General features: G+C 38.2%; 1 protein-coding gene across 4 annotated transcripts in view; it reads left to right on the forward strand.

Moving 5' to 3' along the window:
- The window catches only part of TFDP1 (transcription factor Dp-1), a 50,697-nt gene that overhangs the window by 18,562 nt on the left and 6,710 nt on the right, over positions 1–25,425 (forward strand). For 3 of the 4 annotated variants that reach the window (XM_032997110.2, XM_032997109.2, XM_032997111.2), the window contains exons 4-9: positions 11,691–11,797; positions 16,664–16,785; positions 18,098–18,263; positions 18,457–18,603; positions 23,223–23,291; positions 24,633–24,784. In XM_032997110.2, coding sequence (XP_032853001.1) covers positions 11,691–11,797; positions 16,664–16,785; positions 18,098–18,263; positions 18,457–18,603; positions 23,223–23,291; positions 24,633–24,784 — 763 coding nt within the window. The remainder of the gene's footprint in view (positions 1–11,690; positions 11,798–16,663; positions 16,786–18,097; positions 18,264–18,456; positions 18,604–23,222; positions 23,292–24,632; positions 24,785–25,425) is intronic. The other variant, XM_032997112.2, reaches the window with a different exon arrangement.

A 25,425-nucleotide genomic window follows, 5' to 3' on the forward strand; every position in this document is an offset into this window, starting at 1 on the left:
ATTTTGTGTAAATAGGTCATGGGCATGAAACACCATGCTAGAAAATGCTATAAAGTCTTTCTTCCAAAACATCTTTAGTGTGGATTAAGAAGTATCAGTCTATATGTGTAGAAATGAACTTTAAGCTTGTGCTTCCTCCAGTGCTTGGGCAATCCAGAAGAGATAGGGTATAAATTCACCTGTGTTTTTTGATACCCTTGTGTATTGCCATTACGGGAGTGTAATGCCCCATTTAGCCTTGGAAAACCAGTATTCCATGGAGCTGCTGAAACAAGGTGCTAGTTTTCCTTTATATTAAGATGACACCTTTAGCTCTGCTCACTGGAGGAAGATTTTCTCTGTGCCTGTCTCTGTTCCTTCACTGCTGAGAATTTAGTCTAGAAGACTAATTCTTAAAGTTAAATCTTGGGAAAGTATCAGTGAAACAGAACATCAGTTCTATCAACCCCTGTTTGATCTAAGGCTGTATTGATTCCTAAATCTTACAAAGGTTTCAGAAATTGTACCTTCTAATTAGTTTTTCTTCTTGATGCAAATGCATATGTTGGGGATAAATTTGTTCACTATTTGAGTATTTGTCAGCTGTTGGATGAGGAAACTTAGGTAATGAGGGTTTTTAGTGTGTTTTGCTCCAGGGTGTTGCTGTTGAAAAGGCTCTAACTTCTGGAAGGACTTGAGATGCAACATATCTTTGCAGCTTTCATGTTAAGTGCAAGGTCTGTGGAGTTTGTAGTCTGGCAGGGTTTAAGTGGCACAGATCCCCAGATTTGGTCCAGAGTGGTCTGCTTTTGTACAAGTAGGACTGTGAAAGCTTTGGTGTACATGGTAACCAGGAATATGATTTTCTGCGATTACCCTGTTCAGGAGAGAAGCAGCAATGTAATGTACAGAGAGTGTCTGAGAAGGGACGTTTTTGTTTCAGGAAATCCTGAGCATCGCCGGGTGTTTTTAAAATACAGCTGTGCTAGTGACTGCTAATGAGTTAACATGTGCAGCGAAAGGTAGCAATATATCCAGCTGTCTTCTCACTGATGAATTCTAATAAAGCCACTTGGTTTTATATCTACTGCTTGTCCTGTGCTGTTTTAGTTACTGTCAACTTCAATTGTGACCTTGTGGAGGAATGCTAAATCCCACTGGAAGCAATTGCAGGTTTCCTTGGCACATTCCAAACTACCCAATGGCTTTTTTTTCCTCTAAAGCCTCATTTTCTGAGAACATCATTACATAGGGCCATTTCCTTTGCTTGTTACCCTGTATTCAGGAATGAGTTTTGTAGAAATTGTGTGTAAATTAATCCCAGTAAATCCTCAAATTGTGCTCAGAAGCAATGTTTATAGAAATTTCTAAGGTCAAGTGAAGAAAATCTGTAAGGTCATCCAAATTGTGAGTTATAGCCCTAGCCCTTTTCTGGCAATAATAAGAAGGATTCTGGGGGTGCTGGTCAGCAGTGAGCCCTGGCAGCCAGGGGGGCAAACCCCATCCTGGGGTGCCTCCAACTCAGCATAACCAGCCGGTCACAAGCGGTGATTATCCCGCTGTATTCAGCGTCGGTGCGGCCTCACCGGGAGTGCTGCGTGCGGTTCTGGGCCCCGCAGTTTAGGAAGGCTGTGAAGGTCCTGGAATGTGTCCAGGGGAGGGCAGCCAAGCTGGTGACAGGGCTGGAAGGCATGTCCTGTGAGGGACAGCTAAGGACCTCGTAGGCTTGTCTAGTTTGGAGAAAAGGAGGCTGAGGGGCGACCTCATTGCTCTCCACAGCTGCCTGAGGAGGGGAAGAAGTGGAAAGAGAGGTGCTGAGCTCTTCTCCCTGGGACCCAGTGTGACAGGGCACGTGGGAATGGTTCAGAGCTGTGCCGGGGAAGGTTCAGACTGGACACTGGGAAGCATTTCTTTACCTAGAGGGTAGTCAAACGCTAGAACAGGCTTCCTGGAAAGGTGGTCAATGCCCCAAGCCTGTCCATGTTTAAGAGGCGTTTGGGCAATGCCCTTAACAGCATGCTTTGGCTTTTGGTCAGCCCTGAACTGGTCAGGCAGTTGGACTAGATGGTCATGGTAGGTCTATTCTATTCTGTCCTATTCTAAATTACTTTATCCAAGACAGATTTAAGAGTGTGATTTAATTGTGAGGTAAAATCCCAAAGTGACTTAATTGTAATTGTTGGCTTCTTGCATACCTTAGTTACAAGGCAAGGATAATCTCATTTGGATCTTTTAATTGTTATTTTAGTTTGTTTCCATTCTGAGATTTAAACAAAAAAAAAAAAAAAAAAAAAAAAACCAAAACAAAACAACCAAAAAACCCAACGCTAGTTTTTGTTAATTCCTGGCTTTGTTTTGGATACCCACCTGCCTAATTGCTTAAACCTGAAATTGCTAAAATTCACCCTGTATGTGGACTTTGAGTGATAATTATAATCAGAATTCATTTTGAAGGTTAGAAAATACACGTGGGTTGGAAGGATGGGAAGAATCTTTAATAGGTGCTGAACCAGCAAAACTTACTCATGAGTTTCTATCTTCTAAAAGTTATTTGGCAGTGAACTTAGAGACTTAGAAATTCTGCTGTTGTGGGAGGCTGCATTTTGAAGAAAACCGCTACATTCTGGTCCTGGTTATATTCGGATTAGTGTTGATATTTAAGTATTCAGTAGAACACTGTTGAGTTCTAATCCCGACCCTTGTTTGTGAAGAAATTTGTGTGAAATAAATTATTTGCTTCAGATGAGTGCAAGGGAAAAGATGGTATTTAATGTTGCATTGAAATGAAAGTTCTCAAATTGGTTTTAAAATTACTCAGAAAGAAAATCTGGATGTTCTGTCATGCCAGTAGGTGGCATTATTGGTATGTAACCAGAAAATACTTGTGAAAGATGTCTTCAGCTCCTTTGACCTCTTACACTTTAAAACAAAGTTTCACATTTTGTGGGTGTAAAGAACTTCAGTTTAATTTCACATTTGGTAATTGGAAAAAAAAATGAAGACAAATACGTAAATTTTGAAGGTGTGTTTAGACTCTTACATTTCAGCACTGCCTAACTGTAATATTGTCTTGTTCTTATAACAAGAAACTTTTGCAATGTAATGTTACTGTTAATTTTATTTGCAAGATCAAACTCTCTCTCATTTTTGGCAGTGACTGAAATTGTTCCTCTAGAACAGCAGTAGAGATCTATTTCAGAGCCTGTGATTCATGCTATAGCAAACAGATACATGCCTGAACATTGGTTATAAAATGCCTGTGTAATATTGCAACTGAGGTAAATCCGAACAGTTTTTATTATCTAAAGTCAAGCTCAGGAAATAAAACTGTTGCTGCAAATAGGACTGATATTTTGAGAAGTCTAAAAAGACTTCTAAAAAGTCTAAAGGTAGACCACACAGATTATTTCAGCACAGACTTGGAAAGACTAGTTTGTAATAGCCATAATATTACTAGTCATATCTAAGGATGATAAAAATCACCTAAAAGTCTGAGTTGATGTAAGAAATGACTTAAGAATTTAGTACTATGCACAGGGGAAGATTGATATCTTTGTCAAAGTGCTCAGAATTGCTATGTAAGCACGTTCATCGTCTTAACAGGATGGTGTGACTTGTTCAATAAGCAGAGGTATTTTTACTTGACTTGGCACACAACTAGAGATAATCATCTGTGTGTTGTCAAGGCTTATGGTAGGTTGATGCCCTCAAAAAGAGTCCAGTGTTTTCTGAAAATTAGTGTATAACTAATCATTAAATATTTGTGGTGTTTTCAAGAGATGTTAAAAACTGCAACTTCACAGGAGTGACATCTGAGGAAACAGCTCCTAGGATATAATTTTCACCTCTGTCGTCTTTCCCAGATCTTGTAAATACACCTTTTATTACATGTTCTGTATAGATGTGTAATCTAATAATCTAAAACTAGTCAAGTTGTTGCTTTTGTGTAAGGAACGATTTTCTTTGAAGGTGGTATGAACTAGATAAAAGGCAGTTCAAATAGCACCTTTAAAGTAACATTTTTATCCTAGCTGTGTCTTCAAGACTCCTCCTGCACTTGGAAGAAAGCAATGGTTCAGGCAGGCTCAGTGAATTAGGGTAGATTTTGTAAAACAAAATGCATAGAAAATACTATAAACAGTCCTTAAGGGAACTGACATTTGATTTCACCTGCATCTAGTGTTGGGGTTGAATGAGATTGTTGTCCAGCACTGCATTGGTTGCTGTATTGAAACAGGTTAATGGGTTTGAGACTTGAGTACACTCTTTCCTGCTGTCATGATCTTCTGAGGTAGAGGAAGAAGTGGAAGCCCACCCCATTAATTAATACAGAAAACTTTTCATGTTATAATGTTGATATGATACCTTGTTGTTCTAGGGTGTTTCTTTTAGACATTATTTTTGTTACCTCTTGTTCAGTGATAGTTGTGTAGATAAGCCGAGGACTTCCTTCAGCTTATTTGGTGCCTTACCAGCTTTCTGTAGCTCTGAAATTCTCACTTTCTGTGCGTTACTTCCCATCTTGACTGTAGGTGACATTCTGAGCTCTGTTTCACTGCTGTCCAAAACAGGATTCATCTCTGTCTTAGCTTCAGAGATTGTGCACCTGTGTTTGAACTGTGAATATTTGTAGCCTTCTTGAGATTCTTCTACTCTCTAGTAAGCTTTTTGGATTTCATTATTTGGATTCGTCAAAGGCACATCTTTACTATTATTGCTATGTACTAGACTCCTCCTGAGTAATGAATTTAAGTTTTTCCTAGGATATGCCCGCCTTATCTTTCAGTCTTCATGATGAGCTTTCATGAGGTCTCCCATAACATTTTTTTTTTTTTAAAGCCACAAAACAAATGGGTTTTTTTTGTTTGTTTTGGTTTGGTTTGGGTTTTTTGTTTGTTTTTTTTTTTTTTTTTTTTTTTTTGTTAGATTCCCATTGCTTGATAATGCCTTGAGGAAGAGAACCTGTAGTCTGGGCAATTTTTGCTGGAGGCCTGGAATTGGAATTAGCTGGAAGCCAAGTAAAAGTAGGCAACTGAAATTTTCAGGTGCCTGGGATAAATTGCTCTAAGGAATATTGCTGTCAGTTTTATTGGCAGAAGCCCAAACAACGGGATAGAATGGTACTTCTGGTTGATGAAAGATGTTTTAGAAGCAGCTCATCTTTCTGTAATTCTTGCATCTTACTTTTTTCCCCTCCCGTATTGGAAATAAATGCATTGCCTTAAATAGATTCCAAAGAGTTAGAAAGCTTCTGTAAATCTGCAGTTCTGAAATATTTCAAGCTGTGGTTTTCCTTTCTGTTTGCAGGAGATACAGATGCTTTGCTCTTACTTTGCTAGGGAGGAGGATACTACTAAAAGCATACAGAGCTGTCAACTACATAGCCGAACTAGCCAAATGCAACTTTCTTGAGTTGGATAGTGGCAAATAAGAAATAGCTGAAGATGGTACGAAGACAAGTAGAGGCCATGACTAAACATCAGCAAGTCTAACGTAAGGTCTTCTAGAATACTATAGCAGGGTCTATAATAAGGCCTGTGACTTGCAAAGACCCTGAGAGAAATCTGTAGTCTGATAACCCAGAGCTTTTCAACTGTAAAAGGAACCTTTGCAAAAAACTAGTTGGACTGAAGCTACTTTACATTCCTATGAGAGGCCCTACTCACTTTTTGATTCCAAGCTTGATAATTTTTCAGACAATTTTCTACAAACGCCAGCTTGGGGTTGAGGGATGAAGCACTGGAAGGAGATGGGCAGACTGTGCACTTAAAACTAGTTTGCATTTGTTCTTCGGGGTTTTCTTTATTCTAAGCAGTTGATTTGATGGCTGCATTTGAAGCTGGAATTAGCTTTGTCTGTATTTGCTTTACAAAATGGTTATAACATTTAATTTTGTTAGTGATGTTGATGTTGAATTCCCTCCCCTCCTCCTCCTACCTCTTTTCTTACCAGAAAGAAGAGAAAAAACACATACGGAAGACAGCCAAAACTGAATCTTTAATGTTTTCCAGATAATTCTTAAAGTTTTCATGTAATCTTATATAAATCATTTGCACCTTTGTCAGTACCAGGTACTCTGGCTTTATAAAAATTCTATTCCTAATAACTTTTTTTAAAATTCCCAAAATAAGGAATGTAATATTCCAGATAGCACTTGGCCTTCTCAGAAGTGACAATTGCAATGGAATCTAGCGTCTGTGTCACCTTCTTAAATTTTCATGTTCATGGAAAGTCTCACTAGGCTTTTTTGGTCTCCCACAAGAGACTTGTTGGGCTTTTCAGCTGATATTCTCTTAGTTAGGAGTTTTATTGGGTTATTGATAATAACATTATCTTTTTGAGAGCATAAATCACATTTGACTTGTCTTGAAACTGGCTTAATGTTGCTGCCTTCGAGTTGTGTAGCTGTTGTTAAAGCTAGATTCTAAATGCTCTGTTAAAACCATTAATTTCAAAGGTCATTATGTAATTAAGGTGAAAGTTTGTAGAGTTCATAAGAGTGGTTATAAGCAGTTGTAGTGCAAATGTCATCTGCAAGTTTAATTTTCTTTAGACTTTTCTTAACCCTTTGTTTAATTTCTGACCTTTGATCATATAGAGTATTTATTTACAAATTGGTCTGCTGGATAGAATTTGGTTGAGACAGTTGGAGGAGATGGTGGGAACTTGCATTCTGACAAACCTCTTGCTTATTCTGTACATTATTTTTTAGAGTTGTAACAATGCAGAAAGTGCTTGCAAAATTACTCTTACTAAATCCAGTCTTCCCATATACAATATTGCTTCTGTGCTAGAAGACAGACTGACAAGACTTAGCTTGTTAAAGACTGCATTATCAGGAAGCTCACTTGTTTTTCTGTTCATTTCTGTTGTTGCATCACTACTGTTGCTCTCTTTCACAAGTAAGGAAAAAACATAAAGACAGATTACATCAGACAGTGGGGGACAGCACCTAGAATGAATGGGATTTCTGCTCCTGAGGCAAGGAATACCTCAGCCCATCCTCTTTAATCTGAAACACCAAATTCAAAGTCACTAGTGTTCCATGAGCTGGAGCAGTCAGCTTTTAGAGATCTATTGCTTTGTCTGCAGAGGGCACTCCTTTCTCTAATTTTAGATGTACTCTATGTCTTTATCTGTGGCATCTGAAGGTATTTGAAAGGTTCATAACCAGCTGTATCACCAGTCCCTTTTACTGCTAAAACTCTGCAGGGGATTCTTTCTTTTTGGTAAAATTCTTGGATTTGTTTTTAAATGCAAGCAAAGCTCCCATTCAGAAATTCTCCCCTAAATGAAATCAGTAACCAAAGAAGGCTATTTACCACGTACTCTGTATGAAGAGAGCACTTACCTGGAACAGTTTGTAGACAGATAAAGGACAGCTTTTGTTATAGGGTGCTGCTGCTTTTGTTGTGCAAGTTTTATATGGCATTACTCCTTGATCCCATCTGTATCATTATCTTCTGTTTGGAGTCATTCTGGACCTTTATATTGATGAAGTGCTACTTCCCTTTAGGTTTAATGATTGCTTATAAGTTCCTGAGAGTAGTCTTCTAAACTGACGATGTTTAGGAGACTGAGAATTTACGTAGTAGTTACATCCTTCTGTATGCATTTTCCCATGGTTCTTGAAGTCTTCAGAAGAAAGAAGAAAAAAAAAAAGTGTCAGAACGAGTAGTATTAATATGTTTGTTTTGAAAAGGAAGAAGAGTTGGTGCCAGCAAAACTGTTTGCAAACTTGTGGTTTTCATTTTTACATGCTCTTATGCACACTGTGTGTTGGCCACAAAGTACAGGATTATTTGTATTGCAGTGTTTGCTCTAAGAGTAACAGTAATTAACAAATTATTAGTAAAATTCCTTTGAGAAACTGAGCTGTCAGTCACTTGAAAAGTTAATAAAATTATTTCTGCTTGTATACCTAACAAAGAAACAAACAAACCACATACACAAAAACACTGAAACCAGAGCATTGTGAGCCTTTGATGAAAATGCAGGTGGACATGAGAAAAATGATTGAACATCAGGTAAATGAGAAAACAGTAGGATGCACTTGGGCAGAGAAAAATTGAAAATACCCTTTTTTAAAAACAAATCTCAGGTTTTTTTCTACTGTTGAGCAGTTACGCTTTTTCCTATTTAGTATTACATCTTTTATAGGTTAACTTTGACTTTACTTTGAACTGGGAAGTGTGTGTTATTGTTCTTCCAGTTAGATTTGCGTTTCCTTGCCAGTCAGTTTGTGCCATAGAGACAGATGTACCTTGCAGTTTCTATATAGAGCCAGCTTGGTTCAGTTGCATGAGTTAACTGGCACAGCACCACAGGGAACGTTAATGCAATTAAAAACTTTAAAGAAGCATAGTGTATATTCTTCCCTTCATGCATTTAGTTTAGATAGCTATTTGTATTTATAGATTTAAATGAATAATATAAAGAGGTTGGAGGCCATCTAATCTAACATTACAATCAAAGCAGAGCCAGCTTTGAAGCACAGAGCCTTCAGTAGTTGAATTTTTCTGCATCTCTCCAGGTAACCTCCTAGGCAACCTGTTGCTGTGCTTTACCTTTCTCATGTGAATTTTATTCCTTGTGGTTGGTTGGAATTTGCTGTGCAGCAACTTATGACTGTTAGCTCTTTTCCTTTTGTTGTGTGCTCTATCATCTCTATAACTCTCCATTTAATAGTTGAAGGCGGTGGTTAGATTCCCACAAATAACACCCCTTGCTCCACCTTAATCTCCTTTTCCACAGGCTGCACGCACCAAGATCTCTCAGCTGCTCCTTGTACGTAATACGCTCCAGTACCACAGCCACATTAGTGTCTTTCAGCTGGACTCTCTCCTGTTTGCTAATACCTCTCTTGCCTCTTGCACTGTGGGCCCCAAAACTGAACAGGGTAGCCCAAGTATGGCTTAGAGAGTGCTGGAGTAAAAGTCTATAATTACTTACTGCTGTACCCTTCCAAATACAGCTCAGGATGTGGTTAAGTCTTCATTAGCCTAAGGGTGTACTTCTCGGTCACATTCAGCTTGTTGTCCGCCCAGATCTCAAGGTCCTTTTCTGTACATTTGCTTCCTATTCCTAACTCCTCGATCCCTGACCTCTGCTGTTGCGTGGATTTATACTGCCACAAGTGCAAGATTTTTTTGCATTCGTCTTTGTTTACTGCATAAAGGTTTTGAAGAAAGAATGCAATACCATAAAGAATTACTTCATTTTTAAACATAACAGAAGAACAAAGCCTTTGAGTGCATCTGAAGAGTAGGTAGATGATCAAGATAAAGAGAGTCTCATGGCAATTCTGTTCTTGATAAAGTTATCCTACTGAAGTATTGCTAGAAGTTGCTGTCTTAAGAAAAAATTGGTAACAGGAATGGTTAGAAATCATCATGGCCAGAGAATCTACCTGTGAATTCTTAAGGGACCTAGCAGTGGTACTTCTGTCTTGCTGAGTCATATATATAATTCGTATAGTACCAGAAGGATAGAAAGCCACGTATCCTGCACCAGTTTCTGAAGGGCTCATATAACTGCAGATGAGTAAGTCAGGCTTCTATTAGGCAGATCAGTTGAGTGCATAACAGAAAAGTAGTAGACTTATGGACAAATGTGATAATGGGCAGGAGTTAACAGGGCTTTTCTAGAGGGCGGGGGAAAGTGAAGTTACAAAGTTAAGTCTTTTCAAAGTCATGCTTTGAAAGAGTCAACAAGCATGTGGATAAGGGTTATCTAATCAGTACGATGTCCTTGGATTTCTTAAAAATAACAACCAAAACCCATTGATTATCAAGGTCCTTAATCAGCCTGTTAAAAGAAACTAAAGTGTCATAGAATGGGATGCTCCTCCCATGGATTAATAATTGGTGAAAACCAAACTAGATTATAGTGAGTACCCCAAGTAAACTAGCACTCAAGAAATCTTGAAGTCATAGTAGGTTGTATTATGAAAAGATGGTATCGGTGTTTGGTGGGGAACAACCACACTGATTTTTGAGAATTATTTGGAAGGGAACAGGGTTTAAAATAGAAAATGTGCTATGGAATTATACAATAACATACAACATTCCTTTGTCATGCGTAACATGTCCATCCCTGTCCTCTACAAAAATAAATCTCAAATGGTAGGAGAACTAGAAAGTGTACGGGCAGCAAGAACCATCATAGGTGGGGAAAGGTGATCAAACAGATGAGGCGTCTTAACTTTGGAAAGCAGTTACAACTCTTATTTTATACTGGAAATATAATCTTCAGATTGTTTTGTTGTTTGTAAAACAATGAGGAGGAGGTTAAAAAAAGACATGTTCACTCACCTCCAGGAAGCTGAGAAGATGATACACAAGCACTGACAGCCAGGGTAGTTCATTTTGCTTTACTACATTCTACAGAGAGGAAGAGCACATACAAAACAGGCTGTGATAATGATGGGTATACTTGAAGGGACAGGACAGTGTAACAGACTTAACGTTACAAACTAGGTAGCTGCTGACTTTCTGAAAGAGCACTGGAAAGTTGGTTAATAATGGAAGAATGACAGGCTGCTGCATCCTATTCAGATTTGGGGGACTGTGTGAAGCTATCGGTTTGACAGGGTGTAATAATAATAGCTAGGAAATATAAGCCTTTTGGAAAGCAAGGGCTTAAACAAGATTTGAGTTGTCCTCAACTTTCTGTAGACTACCTGAATGCGTAAGAGGGGTGGTAAACATCAAGGACTTGTTAGGGCCCTTCCTGATACAACCGTTGTAAGAATGCTTACTGAATTGCTTTTGTATTGGATAATGGGAAAAAGGAAGAGGAATGGGACTTGTGCCAAGTCCTTCTGGCCCCTTTAAAAGTGATCCGAGGGAAAGAACTGTTAAACCTCTTGCCTGACAACCAAATGACAGGTGTTTCAGCAATGTCTCCATTATTTTAAGACTTGTTTGACCCATTACTCTTTTTCTGTAGTCAGTCTTTGTTTTTTGTTTATTTTGTTCTTTATTTTAAACTATGGCATGGAGCATCAAATTGCTAGAGGATACCTGGCTTGGTATTTTTATAGTTGAATTTTTGTTTTACGTGGCTTAAGACTTGCTTGCCTATCAGTGCTGATTACGGATGGCTTATGAACAGCAAAAGAGCAGCTTTCCCTTCAGGGCTGGTCTCCTGTGTTGCATATATTTGTCTCATACTGAGTTCTTTAAGACTTCTGTTCTTTAATTCCCTGCCTTCCGCTGGGAGGGGACACTTAGAGGAAAGTTGGGAATGTTCTCTTGGAAAGACCTGTGCTAGCCAAATTTTATCTCCTGTAAACCAGCATGCCTCAGAAGGATATGTTTTGTGCTGGGCTGTTGGGCATGTTTTTCAGGTGGTGCGGGAAAAGATTTTAATAGCCCCAAAGGACAGGGTACAAGAGGAAGGCATTGTGCTTTCTGTCGGATGCCCATTGCCTATACTCCTCTGCTTTGAGAGAAAAATGGGAATACAAGGAATTAGAACATGTTCTTACTAGATCACTGACCTCTAAGGTTACATGGGATAAAGTTTGAGAGAATATATCATGAATCTTAATTTCCTTTTGTGCTTCAAATATGTAAATGCTAATATTGACTCTCTGTGCAGTTCAGAGCTAGTTTCTACTAATATGCATTGGTAGTATAGATGAAACTGGAATTGCTAAAATAATACGATGTGGCTGACCTGAAGCTATCTACTTGTATTTGTTTTAGGGGTTGTTTCTCTATTGGCTGTCCATCCTTCTACAGTAAATACGCTTGGAAAACAGCTCCTGCCAAAAACATTCGGACAGTCTAATGTCAACATTGCACAACAAGTGGTAAGGAGGCTTTGTGGGATTTGATTTTTTTATTGCTTGTACTATTGCTTACACATACTGTAAATCTGACTTGTAGATTGATAGTTGGTATCACGTGTTAGGGACAGATAGTCTAAGCTTGTTTACAATTTTCATAGACTTCTGTTAAAACAAATGTTCTTTTACATAAGGAAATGCAAAGATGAGTCTCAAATCAACATGCAGATACCTAAATATTCAGGTGGCTTTATCTTTTGCTAGAGTTGCCACTTAAAAACAGTGGCTCTTTCAGCTTCTACTTTGAAATCTGGCATAGGGAAATGTAAATGAAGTCCATCAGTACATTTTTATTGAGATTGAAGTTAGATGGAACAAAATTGAAAACAGCTACATTTCTTAGTGCTTAATTTAGATATACTTTTGCTTAAATATGTATTGTGAGGTACATGAAATTAGAGGTTTCAAGGAATCTAATAATGCAATAGATAGTACACAGGTTATGAGAAGTCACTTTTATAGTGATCAAAATTAAAATTTGGTAATGTGAAAAGAGCCGACCTCAGTTAATCTTCTGGAAAGCAACTGTAATGTGTAACCATCTGAAATAGAATGTCATATATTTGGGTTTTTTCTTGATAGGAAAGCAGTTTCCTATCTGCCTTTCCCAACTCTAATCTCTAAGCATTGTGTTATGATGGAGGCTGCCTGAATCGATAAACCATACCACTTCAGCTATACGGATATGGTAGAGATCATTCACCATGCTGTATTTCCAGCAGTGGTAGTATTAACTACTTCCAGCTGCTACTTGGAAGTGAAGAGTGTAGTGAAATGAGTTTAGCCGAATGAAATTGCTCCTTCAGTAGGAGGCATTTTATCAATAAATTTCCAAACGTGAAATTCAGAGTAGTTAGGCATTCTTTTAATTTAAAATCAGTAACCAACAGTAGGAAGAGAATTGTTTTAACTACAGATCATAGGCCATAATGGCACAGAGGGGGTCCCTGCTGGGCATTATTGTGAGACTTGTGTACCTACTTGAGTTTAGTGTTGAAAATGAAAAGTTCTTTCAGGTAACTTACAAAATCTTAAAGAATGAAAACCAGGGGATAATAATGAAATTACATACCATCTGATGCTTTTTCACACTTTCAACAATGAATAAATCAATGTTTACAACTGTATTTATATACATACAAAATAAATTATTGTGTTTTCCATCACAGTTTTAAATTGACGAATCCTCATCTGTATTATCTATGATTAATTTTACATGGTAACATTATTAAAAATATATGACTCCAAAATAATATCTACTCTTAATGGTGGTTTTCTTAGTATGATTACTGTGGGAAATTTACATTTGCAATAATAATTTTTTTTCAGCACTTTGAAGTCTTACTCTGAACATACTAGCATTAATTTTTTTGTGAAAGAGGGGGCCCATATCAGCATATTTGTATTGGCTGCTACCAGTACAAAATCAGATGCTTAGTTTTATATTGCTAAAGAAGAGGTGGAAGCTTTGTTTTGTGTATATATGGAGAGAAATTTTGGATAAATTTATGTTGACTTTACAGTTCTGAAGAGGGATAGCAAGAACTATAAAAAAAATTACTTCTAGAACCCTGAAAATTAAGAGGAGATAAATTTGCTGTAAGTGTGCAAAATGTTTTTGAGAAGCAGAGTTGAGGAGTTGGCTTGTGACCCTGCTCAAGTTTCTAACTATTGAGTGGTAAAAATGGGTTTTTAATACTTACGTACTTAATTTTCTGAGCTTGTGTTCTTTGTTCAGGTAGTCTGATTTCTTAACACTGTCCCCATATAAGTTTATCTCTTGATTACAGTGGGGTGTGTGGACTGTTTTGCTGTTCTGTTTTCTCCGTTATCCTGATCTTATTCGTTATCAAGGAGCTAAACTGTAATCTTGTTCTCTTTTGAAATCAGGAAACTTAAGAGAAACAGCAGGCACTTCTTTTTTTACTTTTGCTTCACCCCCCTGCCCCTAGTTCCTCTGTTTTTTCTAAAACCATCCTCTCTAATTCTATCTATAAGCTTTCATTTTAGGATGTTCCCAGTGATTTCAAAGTAATTAATTTTTTAATTCAAAGTCATGGCTGTTTATGAACCTGTGAGTAAAAGTTAGGGGCATTAACATTTCTATGAAGGAGCCCATAGTACTAAGTAATCCGTAGAAGACTCTGAAAGTCTAGACTGTGGGGTCTTCCTTAATAGTGATACATTAAAGCATTCTGGCTACTTTGCAGACTTTTTTGAGTTAGAATGGGAATGCAGAACAGGTTTTGAATGTATTAAGAGAGACTTCACTTTTCTACTCTAGAAATGAGCCTGTGAATTTGTACGTGATTCCATTTATTCCTTTGTACTGTTGAGTATTTCAGGACTCTACTGAGCGCACTAGATGTCCAGGGTTTGCTGCTGCCAAGTGGTTTGTTTTTCTCCTGGCTGTAATTCCACCCCCTCCCCTGTACTGGCTTGGCTCTCATCTTACTGCACAGTCATCCAAATTCTAGATGTGGCACCAGGGCGATGGTGGGACTGCTTGTGGAATTGGGAAGCTAGGGAATAGAGTGGGACTCTCTAATTTTAGCCTCTGCAAGCAGGATGTTGAATCATCAGTTCCAGTCCTCTGTAACTGCATCCTAGGGAATAAAACCCAGCTAACTGCTTTCCTCTGCTCTCTCTATTGTCTGTGTTACTTGAATAGCACACGGGTGGTTTTCACAGTCTTTTGAGACATTTGGTGAACCAGATCAGTCAATAGCAGAACTGATCGTATTTTTATCATGGAGAGAAAGTGAGCTGGTTCACATGTGTCCTGTGCCTGTTTGGCATCCCCACCCTCACTCTGTTTCCCACAATCAGAAGTTCCAGTTATGAAAAGTAGTAGAGATTAGCTGACTTTCCATAAAAATTGAAAACATTAAGTATGGAACAAAACTACTGGAAATGGGAGAAGGACCTAAGATTTTCCAGCTGTCAAAAGTGGATGTAACAAACTTGCATGTTAACTGCTCAGACATGACATAATATACAGAGACAGCTTTTGAGAAATGTAGCTGTTTGTCCTTCCAGGTAGTTGAAATCATGAGCATCTAATAGTTACCTTTTGCATTCTACATTTAAAGGTTGTTCAAATTTTGGTTTAACTTTCATGCATAAAACTTTTCATTTGGGATTTTCAGTTTTTCTGGTTTTACTGTTGAGGCTAAATTATCGAAGCTAGCTTGAGGAAGAAATTTAAAATTTTGTTGTTGAAACAGAATGTGGCTGCAGCAGAATATAACAAGCTTCTCAATGGTTATGAGTTTAGGTTCGTTTGTTTGTTTCACTTGATGTCAGGGATGCAACCTGCTGTTTCCACTCAGAGGTAAATGTACCCCCAAAAAGTAGGCATATCTTTCTACAAAGTAGAAATCTGTTCAGTATCATTTTGTTTTCCTAAATACATATTCTCTAGAAAGTTACATTTATAACACTTCAGAAATAAAAACCATCATTGCAAAAGGGGGAGTTCTGCTTCAGCTAGTTTCACAGATAAGGAGAGCATGGCTCTGTGTGCAAATGAATGAATTTGCACATGGTCAGATTATCACATCTTCAGGGCTACTTACCAGGTAAGCTGGAAGACTGTGGTCAGCTCTGTGTGTGCTTGTAATATGTTCAGAATGGAATGGTGTCCTGGTTTTGGCTGGGATAGAGTTAGTTTTTCTTCACAGTAGCTAGAATAATGCTGTGCTTTGGGTTCAGAATGGGATTTGGTATGAGAAGAATGTTGATAATAGGCTGATGTTTTCAGTTGTTGCTCAGAGACCAAGGACTCTCCGACTCCCCGTGTCCTGCCCATGCGCAGGTGCACGAGAAGCAGGGAGGGAGCACGGCCAGAGCACCAGACCCAGACTGGCCAATTAAATATTCCATATCATGGAACGTCATGCTCACCATGTAGAGCACGGTTGGCCAGGAAGGGGGGAAGTTCTCTCTCACTTTTGGGATTGCGATTGCAGGATCTTGGTATTTTGAGATCGCTAGCCAGGAATGGGCTGGGTATCAGTTGGCGGCTGGTGAGCAATTGCATTGTGCATCACCCGTGTGTACTTTCTATTATTGTTACTGTTATTTAATTTCAGTTATTAAACTGGTTTTATCTCAACCTATGATTCTCCCTACCTTTACTGCTGCAGCTTTCTCCCCCATCCCCTGGGTCGGGGCAGGTGAGCGAGTAGCTGCGTGGTTTTTGCCTGCCAGCCAGGTTTAAACCATGACAAATGGTTTTGCCTAAATTGGTCTCACTGCAGTGATAAAGAAAGTTGGCCCTTACTCTTCCTCGCCTCTAACACATTTGTATTTTGGTTTTGATTCTGTAATGATCGAGACTGACTGCAGGAGAAAATTTGGCCTTTCTTGCAACAGTTCTGCCTTTTCTCTCTGCTTTTACTGTTTTTCAGATCATGTTTCATATGTTCACATTTTAAGTGTAATTTACTGCCACTTCTTTATACGTAGTGTGGTAGGGTTTGGGGTTTTTTCCCTCCTTTTTTCCCTTTTTCTTTGGGTGGAGAGGGCACATGTGTTTTGATCTTGTATAAGTTAGTGTTGAACAGTGTTAAGAAATCCAGCAAGCATGAAAAGCTCATTTAAGAAGGATAAAACAGAAGTGCTCATTACTTAGGGAGTGCTCTAACTATATAATTTGTAGTCTGGAGATTTTTGTGCTAGTATGTATAAGATCAGTGTGTCTAATAGAAGTAGGTAGGAAAAAAAGTATTAGTGCTGTTTGGATAAATATATCTTTTGAATCGTGCAACAGATTAATATCTTGGAATACTTATGATCATTCTCCAAATTATTTTATATTTACTGTAGGTTATTGGTACACCTCAGAGACCTTCAGCGCCAAATACTATCCTGGTAGGAAGTCCACATACACCTAACACACATTTTGTATCACAGAATCAGACTGCAGATTCTTCGCCGTGGTCTGCTGGGTGAGCAAAATAAAAGTTACAAAGGATTAATAAATTGTTTGGAACTTTGTTCTAAATGTTCACTGTGATAGTGTACTTATTCTTTGGGCTAGCAGTGTGAGAGACAGTCTTTTCCATCAAGTGCACTTCAACATAAAAGTATATTGTATTAAAATCAGGAATAATCACACAAGAATGAATACTCCCCTCCTTTGTCATAACAGGAACTAGAATATCTTCTGTAAACTCTGGCAGATATTCTCACGTTACCTACATTTAGAGAATTTAGCTCTCTAAAGAACACAGGAGTTCATCTGAAGATTCAGTTTTTGATTCGATGTTTCTGTTTTGCTATTGTGTAGTTTTTAAAAAATACAGTACATTTCAGATTAAACAAACGTATCCTGAAGTATCATTTGAAATAAGAATGTAGTCCTTACTGGGAAATAGTATTTGATAAAAATAATGCATTCTTTTGGTGTCTTTTCTTGTGCAAGCTGGGTTTTAAGGGTCTCTTGTTAAATGTAGTCGCTTTAAGACTAAATTTATTATCCGTGTCTTGTAACACATAAATAGATTTCTACTTTGGAATTATACAGTGAAACGAGATGTAGAGAATTGAGAGGTTCCATTGCTGGTACTAATTTTGCTGATACTTTACATTTTTCCTCAAGTTACAAGGAACTTTTAAATTAAAAGATGTGGAGAAAACTTTGTTATACTTCCTGTATCTTGTAACTTTGAAGTTTTCAGAGCAACTTCATACACTGTATAACTGTGTGTTTTAGTAGTACTGAAATGTTTAGTGAGTTCAAGCAATATCAAAATATCAGACTTCGTCTGTTCAGTCAGTATCACACTTTAGTAGAAAACGCTCCATCAGTCTAATTTTTTTGTGGTCAAACTAGATGGGCTATTTAAATTTTTAAAAGACCGGGGAAAAAAAGGCCAAAAAAAGTTATCTCCTGTAATTCACTTCTCATATTTCAACATTTATCCCCCGATCCCTTTATATCTTGGAGATTGGAAGGTTTGCTTTATTGACTTCTTTAAGGAATATCCCTATTGTTAACTTATTACCTGCTACTGGAGCTAGCAGAGTTGCCAAAAGAATGAATTTGTACTGTGTTTCAGCATCAAAATATTAGAATTGTTAATTATTGTAAGTTGTAGGGGAAAAAAATTTGTAGGAAAAAAATGTTGGGAAGGGGTGAGAAACAGAAGAAAAGGGAAGGCTTGTTTTTTTTACAGCAGTGTGCCTGTATTTGAAAAAGAGACATTACATATTCCAAAGTTCAAATCTGCTTAAAATATATATTATACATATATTTAGGAAGCGGAACAAAAAAGGAGAGAAGAATGGCAAGGGTTTACGTCATTTCTCTATGAAGGTTTGTGAGAAGGTACAAAGAAAAGGAACCACCTCATACAATGAGGTGGCAGACGAGTTGGTTGCAGAATTCAGTACCACTGATAATCACATTTCACCAAATGAATCAGTAAGTATATGGGAGGTCAATTACATGTGAACTGAGTGGGGGAAGAGAAATTTCTTTTGAGACTTTGTATTTCTTTCCTACTGTTAAATGAAACAGTTCAGACATTACCTGAGTTTACCCATTTACTGTACTGTATTTATTTTCAAATATTTTTGTCACAGGTATGTTTTTGATTAATGCACTATGTCTACAGCAGGCTTATGACCAGAAGAATATTAGACGACGTGTCTATGATGCCTTAAATGTCCTTATGGCCATGAACATTATCTCTAAGGAGAAGAAGGAAATCAAATGGATTGGTCTACCTACTAACTCGGCTCAGGAATGTCAGAATTTAGAGGTATATGTAGTAGGAAGTTCACAGTGGCTTTGTGTTTGAGTAAATGTTTACAGCTTTAATATGTTTTGATACAACGTGCATTTGATGTTCTGAGATAGCAAGGTAGAATAGTATGGTTCCTTTTGACACTTCCAGTTTATTTGTACTTGCGTAGCACACATTTAAACTTCCAGATTGCTTAAATATATATATTCTTTCAATTCTTCTATGTCCAAAATACAGCTCTGTCACAACTTCTACAGTATACGTGAAATGGTTCTGAGTGGAAGTTAATCAAAGTGAAAGATTAATGTCTATTTCCAAAATTGCAGTAGTGGTGCTCAGGAGTCTGGAAGATTGTTTTCTCCAGATGCCAGACAAATAATAACATCTGTGATGATAGATGTTGCCTGTAGATCAGTATATATATGTCTTGCTGCTTCTTTGTTGCTGCAGGTCTTACTTATTTCTGACATTTGTCTTACATGAACATGTCAGGTGTTTTTACTACATGTCTTGGATAAGAAGTAAAATGTTTTATTCTGAAGGGCTTTTATAAGTTTTGGCAGGATTTTTTTTAGTATCCTGAGATTTGCAGGATGATAAAGTTACCGAGGTTTATTGAAGTAAATTCACTGTATCAGAATAGAATGTGACTTCGTATTTATTCTTAATAAGTCTAAATTCCCTTTCAGCAGGACTGAAAAATCAGTGTAGAAGCTGACAAATTGGAAAAAAAACCCAACACACGCACACACACACACACACAAAAACCCCCACAAACTAACAAAAAAACCACATTTGAAATCTTAGAAATGAAAAGATTCATTCTATGAAGTTTTTTGTTTGATACTGGTCATTGATTTTTTAGTTAGTACGGTAGTTGCTATCTAGATGAAGAAAATACAGGGTATCTAATCAGTCTGAGATTTATTTAAATGTTTATCATCCCAAGTGAAAATTATTAGTCAAGGGAAGAGAGTGATAATTGGGGCATAAATAGTAGCATGAGTATGGAAGGTGAAGTGGTTTGAAGATGACAGTGGTGTGTGCTGAATAGGAACCAGTTAGCTGGAGGAATTTTAAAAGTAGATCTCTTTGGATCTGTCTCACAAAGCATGGCATTGTCAGTAATGTTGGAGCAAAAGAGAAAGTGCAGCTCGTTTAGCTGGGTTTGATGTCATGATTGATAATGTCCGAAAGAAGAGTAGGGTGTCGTGGTTTAGGCCTGGTTTGCAGCCAACCACCATGCAGCAGCTCTCTCTCCCTTCCCCTCCGGCAATGAGAAGGGACAGAGAGCCAGGCTTGGGGTTCGAGATAGGACTGGGATGGGGGAAAATTCCCCTTTATGATCACGAGCAAAAGGCAGACTCGTTAGGGGAAGAAAAAAAAGAACATACATTTATTACAGACACTAACAACACATAACAGAGTAGGACAGTGAGAAGCATTGCCACATCTTGAGAACACCTTCCCCCCACCCCTCCCTTCTTCCCGGGCTCAGCTCTGCTCCCGATATCTCTGCCTCCTCCCCCAGTGGCGCAGGGGCAGGGAATGGGGGGTGCAGTCAGCGCTACCACTTCCTTCATCTTTGGTGAGGGGAATGTCTGAAACTTGTTCCTCCTGCTCCATCATGGTCCCCCTCTCACAGGAGACAGTCCTCCACAAACTTTCTCCGACATGAGTCCCTCCCACGGGCCGCAGCGTTCCCCACACTGCTCCGTCATGGGGCACTAACTTCCTCCGACTGGATTCTCTCCCACGGCTGCAGCCCTTCCCGAGCTGCTCCGGCGTGGGACTCCCCCGCATGCTGCAATCCTCCCAGCGCTGAATTACAGCAGCGGGGCTGCCTTTTCCCATGAGACCCCGGCCTTCTTCGAGCACAGCACCTTGATCAGCTGAGCAGGAACAACAGGCTGTAAATCAATGTCTGCTCCACCGTAGATCTCCATGGGTGGCAGGGGGGGCCGCCCTGCCATCTCCCCACAGGATACAGGGGGGTCTCTGCTCCGGCACACCTCCCCCCTCCTTTCTTCCTCCGTTCCTCCACTGACCTTGGTGTTCATGCAGCTGCAGCAACTCCTCCTCACAAGTCCCCCTGCACGTCACCACGTCCCTTCTTAAATACGTTATCGCAGAGGTGCAGCTGATGGGCTCGGTTTCCAAACAGAAGTGGAGCTGACGTGGAGCTGGGGGAGCTTCGAGAAGCTTCTCACAGGGGGCCGCCCCAATAGCCCCCTCCCCTGCCACCAAAAAACTCCACCACTCACTCAACCCAGGACAGTAGGGTAATACTAGTACTGAAGTAAAATAGCAACTTAGTATGTAATAATGCACAGTGAAGTTACATTTGTTTATGATGGGAACAGTGATAGCTTCTGTCACCAAAGTGAGAACTTGTTACTTGGGTGTCATGAGAGGAGGAAAGAGTTCTGTTAGCCGTTGAATAATTGAGCCACCGGTGTAATATAGTCTTGAAAATAAGAAAAATCCCAACATGTGTTGAGCTTAGTTGAGGAAATTGCAGGATTCCTCACTTCCCCATTACTGCTTCATGAGTATTATAGCTCCAGTTTCTGCAAGTTCTGTTGACATTGAAATTGTTAGTGGCATTACCGGACGAGTTTTGCAGTAAGATTCTTCTTAATGAGTTTGTGAGACTAATGTTTGATTTGTGAAATTGTCAAGCCTAGTAGACTTTTTTTACTATTCCATCTGATACTGCTTAGCTTCACCCTTAAACTGTTGAAAAATCGAGCAAAATAGTTCATAGGGGAACGTAGGAATTTGAGGGGTTCCCCATCAAGTATTTTAAGTGTTTGTAAACTTGTACTTCATGTGTAAATTAGAATATTAGATTTGGTAAAGTATGTCCTGGTAATGCAAAAAGAGAGGGTTTGGGGCAATTAGTAAGGTATATATGTTGAAATGATATGGGAAGTGGTAGAGTTTACATGTATGCAATAGGAAAATATCTCAGGTGAGTTGTGGTAAGTTTTTAGGGAGGAGGTGGTTATTTGACTTATTTTCTAATGCTAAATTACGTTTTTTTTTAATATCATGTCTTTTGCAATTTTTTCACCTGTGTACACTTCTGGGTTTTGGTCATCAAAAACAAACAGAAAACTGCATTCATGTGAATTTTTAACTCTGGTAATTTTCTTGTTAGTTACATACTTTAAGGACCTAAGAACCAAAGTTGATGTTCAGGCCAGCAGTCTGTCAATCCAGTATCTCGCCTGACAGTAGCAGTTACCTAGAAAGGAATACAAGATTAGAGAAAGTATTTACTGAAGTTTTCTTCTGTAACTTGTGGTTCAGGCCTAACTTGAGGCAGATGTAGTGTCCTTCTATGTAATAGCCCTCTTTTCTTCCACACATTTTTACTTTGTACAAAATTTGCTTTTAATATTGAGTCATTTGTGGCAGTTAGTTTCAGGTGCATTAGAAGCTTCTTATGAAATACCTTTTGTTTGGTTTAGAATATACTAGATTTAGTTGATTTTTTTAATTTTAGTTGATAGTTCCTCTGATTTTTTTTTTTTTTTTTTTTTTTTTTCCTTGATTGGAAGAGATGGTGACTTGGTCATGCCTTATTCACTTTCTCCATGCTGTTTGTGGTGTTATAGATATCTCCCACGTTCTCCCCCATTATTTCATTTGCCTTTCTGTAGAGTCCCGGTTTATTCATTATTCCCTTGTATGGAATCTGTTCTGTACCATCGATTATCCTGATTGCCGATCTTTTTGAAAAAGAAACACCAGACCTACAGAATTCAAGATGTAAATGTTCTGGTTCATACACTGATGTAGTGATAGTTTCTGTTTTGTTCTCTGTTCCTTGCCTAATAATTCAAATTTTTGGCTGCTGTGATGTACTAATCTGATAGGTTTTGTGCATGGATGGGATTTTCTCACACACACACCACATTACGTTTACCAAAAATAATTTTGATAATATAATCACTCAATGCTACAAGACACTTCATGACGAGCTCTCTTTTTACTATGCCAGATAACCCACCATTGTCAGCTGATTCTGTCACCTTGCTGTTCATCCCCTTCTTCTGATCCTCTATAATTTGAATAACAGTCTGTAAATGAAGATTGTGCGAATCTGCTGATAAGCTTCCTCCACTGAGGAAGCTGTTTATTTACTACCATTTTGTCTCCTATCTTCTATGTTGTTATTTATTATGTATTTAATACTGTGAGGATTTAACCTTGGCCTCCATAGCAGCTTAATTTCTTCAAGCATCTTTGATGGATCTTCTCCAATATGTCCAATATCAGTAGACTACATCGAGTGGATTGTTCTGCATGCCCTTTGCCTCCTTGAGAGAATTCGGATAATTCTTTGAGGCATAACTTCTGTTTGCAAAGATGTTTTTACCCTCTCCCTGATACACTGTACTTTATTCCCCAGCATTCTAATGATGCTCTTTGTGACAGTTTCCATCAGTAGTATTGATGTGAGTCTTGATAGTTAGACCTCTAAACTATCTCCAGAACCTTAATAATTGTCATTATATGTCTTACCTGCAGTTCTCTGGTATTGAAATTATTTTAAGGGGAGAAAATGTTGATAGAAAACACTACTTAAACCCAGCAAACTAACCAATCCTTTTTTTTGTCTTAAGGTGGAGAAACAGAGAAGGCTAGAAAGAATAAAGCAAAAACAGTCTCAACTACAAGAACTCATTCTACAGGTACAGTCAAGGTACTCTTGTCTATAGGGCAAGGTAACTTATATCTGTATTCCTGTTGTTTTATCCCAGTGAGGGATGGGAGGCTTCCAAGAATATTAGAGGTGAATTTCAGGATAAGGCGTATGCAGTTTTAATTTAGCCCTGTGGTTGAGGTGGGACCATGCTGTTGGGCAGCAACCTTGCATGAGTTACGATGAATTCTTTTGCATTTTCAGGTATGTTTAAACAGGATTTACGCTGACAGCTGTAATTCATACTTGTCCAATTCAGGTCTTGTATCCAGAATGTTTTTCTGTGATAAGAGTCCATAGATAAAATTATGTGACCGTAGAGGTCATCTCTCATAATGCTCTGTGCCTTGCTGTTGCGGGACATTGCTGCCCCTGCTGTGTAAGTGGCTTAACCACTGTGAAACAGTTACTGAGCTGCTTCCCACATTTCCCTTATTACATTGCAGGAAGCAATAGTCTGTCCTCTAAACCACTCTGCCGCTGGTTCACCAGAACGTATCCCATAGTAGTTGCATTATCTAGGCAGTAGGAATGAAAATCTCAGGGAGGGTATGTGGAAAGAAAGTAGACAGCTGTGGGACAGCAATCTCAACAGCTGTCTGATTTTTATCAAACATCTGTGTTGACTTTGAATTTTGTTTTTAACTCCTGTTTATTTCATATGATTCCATGACCAGAAAAATACTTTTTCGTAGTTTGGTGGCTTACTGTAAGATTTATAACTTGAGTTTCAATAGTTAACTTGAGTTTTTAGTTCTTACAGTTCCTAATCTTTAAAATATGAATATTCCATTCTGAAAAGGAGTTTCAATAAGATGTGAGAGTAAAGTCACTAATCTTAGCTGAGTAGTTCAGAAACCTAGCATCAAACATTCAAATCCCAAATGTTTACTGGTTTTTAACATATAATTTCAGCAAAAATACAGTTAATCATGGAACTGTTGTTGTGGAGTATAGTAGCTAGCAGGGAATAGTAAACAGAGTGGAAGTAGGATGCTATATGACAATTACTTTTTCCAGTCATTGTTATCTCTTCATTCTGTCAAGGATCTGTCCAAGAAACTGTCCTGATGTAGTTATTAGAATATGTGGGTTTGTTTTTTTTTTTCTCAGTTAAATTTTACTGTGGAGTATTTTTTAATAGTATAATTTGTGTCTCTTCTTGCTTCTTAACACGCAGGAATATGATGAGCACTCTCTGTCCTTTTCTGCATTTACTTGCTGCAACCATTGCTGCTATTCTATATCTCTTTATCCGAGGGATTTTTTTTTTGTTAACAGGATCTTAAAGGTTTAATTTTTACTTTCCTATCATTATTACTTTTTCTAGCAAATTGCCTTCAAGAACCTTGTACAGCGAAACCGTCAAGCAGAACAACAGGCAAATCGACCACCACCTTCCAATTCTGTCATCCATTTGCCATTTATCATTGTGAACACCAGCAAGAAGACAGTGATTGACTGCAGTATTTCAAATGACAAGTGAGTTCAAGTTTTCTGTCTGACTTTTGCTACAGCTGAGTTTTATGTCCATGCGAAAGTGTTCATCTAGATTTGTTAAAAATTAAATACAAATAAATTTATTCATGCCTTTTGTAAATTGAGAACGCGCATTTCCAACAAGTGGAACTTAGTCATGTTGAATAGAAACATAATCTTATAGAGCTTTTCAATAAATAGAATAATTGTGTTCATATTCAGTAACTTACATAAGACTTACTAATCTAGAGATGTTAGAAGCAAAGTAAGGCAGTTCTGCTGAAGTTTTACATCGTACTTTACCAAGTAGTGTTTTCCTTTGGCCTTGACATGAGGAAATGCAGCCAACAGAATTGAAAATGGATTTTGCTTTCAGAACTGCTGTTCTCTGCTTTTGGTTCTAAAAGCTATTTTTTTCATCCTCTAAATAAAAGCTGAATGTAGCAGTGGTTTCTCCTTGCACTACTAGCTTAGTAGAAAAGCTTAACAACATGAAAAAAATTACACAGTAGGCAGAGGAATGGGATTAAAGAAAAAATTATCAAATATGCAAAATGTTTAATTAAGACTGTATCTGTTAAACTTGTTAATGATTTATATAGTTATGATTAGTTTGTCGCTTGCTATCAGAGACATTAATCTTG

The sequence above is a fragment of the Tyto alba genome, unplaced genomic scaffold (assembly GCF_018691265.1).
Source record: "Tyto alba isolate M040663 unplaced genomic scaffold, T.alba_DEE_v4.0 Super-Scaffold_45, whole genome shotgun sequence".
Classification (NCBI taxonomy): domain Eukaryota; kingdom Metazoa; phylum Chordata; class Aves; order Strigiformes; family Tytonidae; genus Tyto; species Tyto alba.